The sequence below is a fragment of the Thermobia domestica genome, chromosome 13, assembly GCF_964235325.1.
Source record: "Thermobia domestica chromosome 13, izTheDome1.hap1.1, whole genome shotgun sequence".
Lineage (NCBI taxonomy): Eukaryota > Metazoa > Arthropoda > Insecta > Zygentoma > Lepismatidae > Thermobia > Thermobia domestica.
The window spans coordinates 73615499-73624458 of record NC_137466.1 but is presented as its reverse complement, the minus strand read 5'-3'; the positions used below and the strand labels follow the sequence as shown (position 1 = coordinate 73624458).

The 8960-nt window shown below is 33.6% G+C and overlaps 1 protein-coding gene across 8 annotated transcripts in view; it reads right to left on the bottom strand.

Moving 5' to 3' along the window:
• Positions 1 to 436: 436 nt before the first annotated feature.
• The window catches only part of pyd (zonula occludens-like protein polychaetoid), a 640754-nt gene continuing 632230 nt past the window's right edge, over positions 437 to 8960 (bottom strand). For 7 of the 8 annotated variants that reach the window (XM_081735916.1, XM_081735917.1, XM_081735918.1 and 4 more), the window contains exon 19: positions 437 to 1287. In XM_081735916.1, the coding sequence (XP_081592042.1) occupies positions 1040 to 1287 (248 nt within the window). In that variant the 3' untranslated portion in view covers positions 437 to 1039. The remainder of the gene's footprint in view (positions 1288 to 8960) is intronic. The other variant, XM_081735923.1, reaches the window with a different exon arrangement.

Sequence of the window (8960 nt, the reverse complement as noted above, 5' to 3'; positions counted from 1 at the left end):
ACATTTATATATAAGCATATATTCATCTTTATAAGTAATCTATAATGCGTATAACTTAAATTTTAAAATTTTGATATATTTGTATTTCGTTTTCTTCATTTACACTAACAGAGAATTCATGAAGCTGCAGAAATCATTACTACAGGGCGGAAGTTAACTATTATTTTATTTTTGAACATACAGGAGAACTGTTGAGATCTTGTTAAGAAGTAAAATTATGTATGAGCCTCTAAAGAAGCACTTGTTTTTAATACGCAACTATCGTAAAATTGGTACTGACAATATTATGTATATGGTACGCACATACACATGCATATTTAATTTCATCTCATGGTTTTAAAAAATCATGGCTGTCCGGTTTTTTTTTTTTTTTAATGTTATAATTCCTATTCCAACCACCATACATGTATTTCTTTTCTTTTATTTTTTTTTAAAAAAAAAACTTAATTTTTATAAACTGGCACAGACCTTATACAAAGCTTGTAACATAACAATACAATACAATTATTCACGATATTACTAATATATAAAGGTAATTTTTCATATTTTTTTGAACATAAGCAGCTCGACAAACACATACGAGCATTAATATGACAGATTATTTATATACACCTTACAAATTGCTATGTGTGTTTGTTTTTAGAAAAAATACAAGGACAAACAAATGAATAAACACGGAAATAAAACGAAATGGCTTCTTTGGTAGAAAAAATAATTGTGAGGTTACTTTATTCTCAATAGCCAGTACAACAGGCTAATATCAGAACATATCGTCGTTCTTAAAAAGCTACACTCAATCTACCGCTAGCCCTTTTATAGTTTCTCTCAACACTACAAATGTTAACTATATTCAATATACATTTCTCATGAGTTTTCTTTACATTTTCCTTGACTATACATATTTATTCATGCCACTATTGCACACAATGTATTTTTTAAAATTTATATATATATATATAAAATTCTTTTGCAGTTACCATCACAGTTGAGCAACACTTTTCTCGTTAAAAAAGGGGAAAAATAGTTTCTTTTTTCTTTTCTAAAAATGATCAACAAGAACAGACACACTGTTGGCACCCACACTGCTTGAATATCCTACATGGCCATTGGCTAAAGTGACATTCTGCCATTGTGCTGGATTACCAGTTTCTGTCTCACTGGATTTCAAAGCAAAGCTCCAGCTTTCTGGGTTCACAGACGCACAGTGTGGGAGTCTCAACTCCACCGGAATTTGAAATTTTAACCCGTGAGGGCCACACATTACTAAAGGACTCAAAAGAGTTTCACCTGAAAAAAGAAGTTGAACGTTTTAAAATCAGTTAATAATACGTATACATAAAATAATTCATTTAAAATACACACACACACACACACAAACAAACAAACAAACAAACAAACAAAAACAAAAACAAAAACAAACAAACAAAAAAAAAACACTGTTCCCTTGCATTCACAAATTGATCCCCAAATCTTCTACTAAACTCTTTCAATATACAAGTAAGCTACTAAAATTTACAGCATAATACTAATGTGAGAGACAACAAAGAAATATAACATCGTAGGAACTGCAACGTTGCCATTTACCGTGAGGTGCATACATTTTGTAAGAGTATGGTGAATGGGGACTTGTTTAAAATAGGGTCTGGCCAACGACATGTTAGCGTAAAAGACAATAACTTCATTCACTTAAGTTGTGGGTCCAGGTAAATGGCAACGTTGCAGTTTCATTTAACATTGGGCGCATAAAGGGTGTAGAGCACAAATAGCTCGACTAAATTAAAAAAAAAAAAAAAAATCCTTCACTTTAGATTAAAAGATCATATTTGGAGACGGTTTCCTCTCTAACATTTTGTTGTAACTCTGATAATAACAGTTACCTGTCAGGGGACTTTTGAGACACACTGTATAATATGATAACAACGCCATATATTGTAAGAACTTTCCTAAAAATATTTTTTGCATGTAATTGGCGAATATTTTTGTTAAAGCTTTCCAATCATCTCCATTAGGCAAAATGACTATTTCGTTTGTTAGAGATATTTGATTCAATTTCAGCAAAATTTATATTTGCATATATTATTGCTTAAATTTTCAAAATTTTTACTTCATTGGATAACTACATAAATCTCTTCTTTGGTGTAAGATTTCTGTCCGTTCCAAGAAACTTTTTTTTTAAAAAAAAGAAAGAAAAAAAGAAAACAACTTATGTCCAAGTCAAGGCCAATACATGGAAATAATGTCGCCGCCAGAAATATGAGCGAGCTAATGCGATTACCAAGAACAAACTAAAGAAGAGCTGATATGTTGAAAAGTAAAAATATACATCGAGGTAATTTCATCTGTATATTCTACCCTGATTTAAATATGGTCCTGTTATATTCTTGGAATTAGAAGGATGGTTTGAAATTTTAAAAAGAGAGTTACGCGACCAAAAACATAATAGACAACTTTTTTTTTAAAAAAAATTGATATATCAACTGCAATTAATGTTTCCTTGGGATAGACTCCCAAAATATATTCAATTAAAATATATGTAATAATTATATATTCATATAAAGGAAACCTATAATTTCTTTCTTCGGACAGCTGTAAACCACTGTAATATGAGGTGACAATAGATGTACACGGAAAGAATTTTGTTCTTCTTTGTTTGTTTTTTTTTTTTTTTTTTTTTTTTTTTTTTTTTTTTTTTTTTTTTAAACATTCTCTAGAAACAACTATAAGATATTTCTGGATTCTTTGAACACTTTTTAAAGCTTTTTTAAGTTCAGTTTCTTCATATCATTGAATGTTTGTGTTCAATATTTGGATTTAGATTTTAGTGCTTATTTCTCGAATTATAAGATTCTATTTGCTTATTTTTCCATGTTTTAGAGCCTAAATATCCGGTCTCTAATCAAAACTCTCGAAACAAATAATGAACTTTGATCCAATATGATATTTTTCTTTAGAACTTTCCAATCACCTCCATTAGTTGGGGCTCAAATCAGTCAAGAATTAGGATGGGAGGAGGTTAATTTACTTTAACAGCAAATTTCATAAACGATTATCCGATTCACGTTAAACTTATCCGTTGGTTGGGGTTAAATTAGTCAGAGAAAGAAGTGAGTTCACCTCATCGTAACAAATATATATTCTATAAAAATTGCCTATTTTAACGAAACATGGCATGCATACTTGCTTTGACGCGTCCCTGTGGAGCTTATTGCTTCGGACTAAAATCCATCAGAAGCATGGGGCAATATAATTTGTTTCTATAGTACAAGCACCACTAATTACATGAAACTATTACAGATTATCAGTACGAACTGCGAAAACAGCGATATAGAAAAAAAAATCTCGTAATTTACAACTATTGGTCGATAACCCGCTAATTAACAACCCTTACTGAAATTATTACGACACGATACGAATTGAACAAAATATATTGTTTTGTTGTTTTATCTTTCTTCACATAAGAAAATTTGAGTCACAAAGCTTGTTAACCTGCTGAGAGAAATTATATGGTGGTCATGCATCATTATTAATCGTAAAGTGCCCACTTAAGTAAATCGGACCATTGTATATCACAGCTGATTTGAAGGAATAATGCGTTAGCATAAAAGAAATAATACTAATGATGATACGTGAATTTCGTTTAACAGTGTGAATCTTTACAATAGTCTTCCTAAGGTGCGGGTGGTGATGGTATGTTCTCTTTAGACGATGAATCTACGAAATAATACTGTTTGCCGCTATCTATTACCGTTTTCCTTACAGTGATCAATGTTGAAACATAAAAGGATTCATTTCTACCACTTTCAGTCTGAGTAGAAAATTAGCGGAGGAGATAGACCCTATTCTTAGGACGCTGAATCTCTTATAGTTTTTGCCTTATGAAAAATCAGTATTGAGACCGGAAATACTAGCAAATTTCAATCATTTCCGATTTCGGTAGTATTGCAGATGATGATGATATGTTCACTTGAAACGCTGAATCGATTACCAAAAAATCGCTTGTTCTTATCTGTTAATATTTTAGTTTTATGGCGGTAAATGCTGAAATCGGAAGTAGTTTATTTCGCGTATTTCCGGTTTGGATAGAAGGTATAGTCTAGGCTCTGTCCATAAGAGCCGTAGAAAAGTCGGGGATGACAGCAGATCTCTTCAGAACCTGTTAGAGGGTGATCAATTAATGAAAAAAATCGAAGGTAACACTTCCGCAACCGGGGCCTTCATTGTGAAATTCAATATTCAAAATGGCGCCCGCGCGCAAGTACCAAATTATATTTGAACTGAAATATCTTCTCACAGAAACAAGTTAGAAACTTCGTTTTTGTACCAAATTAAAGATAATTGATAGTAAAAGTAAGAAAACTGGATATATTGTTTACATGTTGCCGCCATATTTAAAAATAACGGTTATTTGGGCCAAAAATTAGTTTTTCTCGTTTCTCGTTTTTCATTTTATGACAAATAACTATGAAGTTATTAAAAATATGCAAACGCAGCCCAAACTAATTAAAGGAGCATAATCTTGGCTTTCTATCGTTACCAATATCTTTAGTAGATCTTAAAAATGACGGAACTATTTAAATTTAAGTGGCGCAGGGTGTAGAGTTTTTTAGACTGTTTAATAAATTACCGGAAAAACACTCACTACGCGGGGGCTATTACTTTTTAACAAATTAAAAATGGTACATTCATTTTATCGATAAATTAAAGGTAATAGGTTACTGTGTCGTAGGAAGTGAAATAATAATGTTATTGCATTTGTCAAATATTATTATTAACATGTTTGTTCATATAATATGTAGCTAATGTTGCAGACTCTAATGTGGACAGTGAAATAATAAAAATCCATAGTTGACACCAATATCCTAGACAATGGCTATAGAAAACCTCTTTGGCTTCTCCCTATCCCGAGACACCTCTTCCTCTGCATCCGTATTAGACGTAAATGCCTGCATCATTTGCCAGAATCGTGACAAATCTTCAGGTAAAACAATGTCGTCTTTCCGAGGGAGAGAAGATGTTATAGTTGGGGCTGAAATTCGCAAGGGTGGTGTTCTGAAAAGACTTCAGGATCTTCAGCGAGGTGCGGAATTTGTGTATCATTGTAATGACACACTCTATATGTTATATTCAAAAAAGAATGTGTTGTTACGGAAGAAAAAGAAAAGAGAACGTAGTGAAACTGAGGAGCTGGATCAACGTTCAATAAAATCTCAATCTGAGCCAATGGCAAAGAAAATGAGAGTAGATATTCCAGTTCGACAATCACCATCTTCAAACAAGAAAGCAAGAATTTTTTTATGTGTAGTATGTGGGAAAGAGAAACACAACGGAATTAAACAAAAGTACAGAATATGTGAATCAAATCGTGCAACTACATTTTTATCCGCAACTATGTTCTTTAAAGATGACGGATTTACAAGAACTTGTGACTTGGAGGATGAATTACCTGTTTTCGGTGCAGTTCTCTATTGTGTTGGGAAACAGATTTAAAGAAAAAAAAAACAAATGGATAAGATAATCTGTGGTTAAATGAATTTTAAAAAGATGAACTATTAAAATGTTTTGTTCAAATAACTTGGCCTAAGGGACAAGATAAACAAAAGAACAAGGCCTCTTAATTGTGAAAACCATGATAAAGTGGGGGATATAAGGAGAATCCAGGCTGGCAAAAGGAACGGAAGCAGCCAAAGACGAAGAAAAAGTTATTCAGCCATGTGCGTGAGAGGATTCCACCTAACATTCATGTAAGACCTTTTTTCTCTTTGTAAAATCTAAGTTAGAGAAGAATCTGAGCCAAGTAAGGTCTCTCGTGTATAATATTTTGTGTTTACGAAATTTTCTTTATTTCAATGTAATTTTTATTAATCATTTGGGACGAGAGAGGTCTCATTAGACTCGCTGCTGAAAGAGAACATTAAGCTTCTTGATATACAGAATACACATAATATTAATAATAATAATAATAATAATAGCATTCATTAACGACAAAAGGTTACCTTCTCAGCAACCATGTCACTGTATTCAACCATTGTATGCATGGGAAACGTTAACAAACCATTAAGATTTTCAATTTTATTGACATAACTATTTACTTTCCTTTTCGTTCTTTCATTGCAGGATACTAATCCTCATTCTCTTTCAAACCCCAACTCTCCATGCAACTTTGGATCCGCAAGGAGTAGAAGTAACGATTGGGTTAGATTTCTTAAGAATACACCAAGCAATTACATATACCTCCTTAGCACCCCTCATTTATACCTTTGATATCCCTGTTATTGAAACCAACCAAGTGAACATAGATTGTTCTCCTGTCAACGGCTCAAAATTTTGTTTACCTTTACTTCAGATAATACAAGCGGCCAATAACTTTTCCCAGGACTTAATGCAGGCTACATATAATTCGAAGTATGGGTTTATACCCAAACAAAATAAACAAAAAAGAGCTTTACTTCCCTTCTTAGGTAGTTTTTTAAAATGGAGTACAGGAGTAGCCACTGAATCAGATATAGCACGATTTCATTCCAATGAAGAAAAACTTAAGATACACGTTCAAAATCTGGAACAGAGAGAAATAACAGTGCATTCCCAGTTGCAAAACGTGTCAAAACTCGTGTCCCGTCTGTCAAAAGAAACTAAGCAGGCATTCCAGGATGTTCAAACTGCTTTTAACAGAATAATTAGGGATGAAAAAACTATCCAGAACGACATTCTTTCGAATCGGGAACAAATGATCTCTTTTTTCGAATTATTTTTTAACTTAGATACATTACTTTTGAATACTGTCCATCATTTACTAGAAGCAAGTATTTTTAATGACATTTATACGGCATGTAATGATAATAGGATCCCGCCTCAATTACTACCACTCACCATGCTGGAATCCGACCTTAAAAAACTAAATATCAAATTAGCCAAGAAAAATAAGCAAATTAACCCCTTATTCACATCTCATGCAGCTTATCAAATGATGGTGGCCTATTGTAACATTTCCCCATCGAAAGTATATCTCACCATCAATGTTCCGGTTATGCCCACAAATACACTTTATACGTTACACAAATTATTTGTATATCCTATTGGTTTACCTAACGAAACATGTACACTGCATACAGATGTCAAATATGCATTATTTACAACACCCCGCACTATCTCCATGACAGCAGAAGCAATGCGGGATTGCAGTATCACTAGTAAACCATTCCTTTGCAAAGTACCCTCCATTTCACAACCTAATAACGACATATCCACGTGTCTACATAATTTTCATTTTCCTAAGGTAACAGGCATATACAGGCAGGTCTGTCCTTTCATTTGTACACAAAATCAAACAGTCGTAATCACTCAATTCTCTAACAATGAATATATACTCACAAACCCACCGCATCCTTTAATCGTTGAAGCCCCCCAAGGCATACAACATGAACTAACTACACCAAAAACAAATACCATAAGACTAACTTTACCCTGCGAACATAAACTCTTCTCAAAGGGGACACTACTTATTACACAAGATGATCTATGTGGTACTAATGAAATCATTATGAGACACATCTTAATGCATCACGCGTTGTCAATCAATGATTCCCTTTTTCAGCTCACCCCAGACAGACTCTTTACATATAAAACAAATCTAACCAATATCCCATTTAATTTTACTGACACTATTTCCACAATAAACGCCATAGAAGCAACAGACAATAATCCCTCCTGGAATAACTGGATACCTCCAGAGCTCTCTGATCCTATAACCACTAGTTTAACGACACTTCAATTCCTTTTAACCGTAACTAATTCCATTTTCCTCTTCCGGTTATATAACAAATTTAAACAACTGCAAACAATATCCACTACTACAGCTCCAGAACTAATCCCATTACAAAATATAAACTAACAGTTCTTTCTTATCTTTTTTTTTACAGAAAATGGGTCGCAGTGCTATCCCAACTTCCGCATCCTATCCTTGCACTCTCTTATTTCGATTTCACATTAATTACAGTTACTCCCCTCTCTTTCCTACTATTAATCATTTTAGGGCTATGCTGTTATAAAAAATACCTAGCCCACAAAACCTACCAACAAGTTAGACAGCATGTGGCTATCCCCCTATCTTCCGAAGTTCAATAAATATTCTCAGAAATCAGATAGCACAACTACCGAGTCGAAGAAAACTAATAAAAGTGGAGTGCTTAATAAAGTGGCGCGAATTATCGAGAAACTATTGGATGAGGGTGTGGATTGACATTGTCGGAAATTCGAGACTTCATTAATGGAAACAGTGAACTGACTTTCAATAACAACGAAGTTAAACTTTGGAGAAAAAGTAAGGTTTTCGAAGCCTTCGAAAATAAATAAACTGATTCTAGGTTTCAACTCATTATTTTAGTGCCGAAGAAGAATCTATTGAAGTCAATCTTCCAGACTTTATTCTATATTATATATCGTAGTAGGAAAGCAACCCCCATGCATTTGATGGTGGCACATTCAATTCATGAGAAATGCAAAATCAGACAACTGATCTCAACTATGAATAAATTAGGTGTGTCAGTTGGCTATAAAGATGTCATGCTTGCACAATATACACTAAAGACCTGTTTCTCCATCTTGTCTTTTTCAAGCCACTTTTAGGAGGATAGTTTCACGATAGGAGCTGTGGACAATTTCGACCGTGAAGAAGCTACTCTGTCAGGAATCCGTGATAGCCAAGATACAGTCATGGTGCTTTTCCGGGAAGTGCCAACAAAAGTCCCATCGAAATCGAAATTGTCAAAGTCAGTATTAGCAAGACCTGCAGTCATCTTTGATCCTTCCTTCCATCTCAGCAATTGAAGAAATACGAAAGGAAGGTACAACCTATATCGATTCAGAACACGCTGACAATTTTTCCCGAACTGTATGATTTGGACATCGATAATCTGCGTCAGAAGGAGTTTACTCAAGACATAATGTATGCTGCATACGAGCTA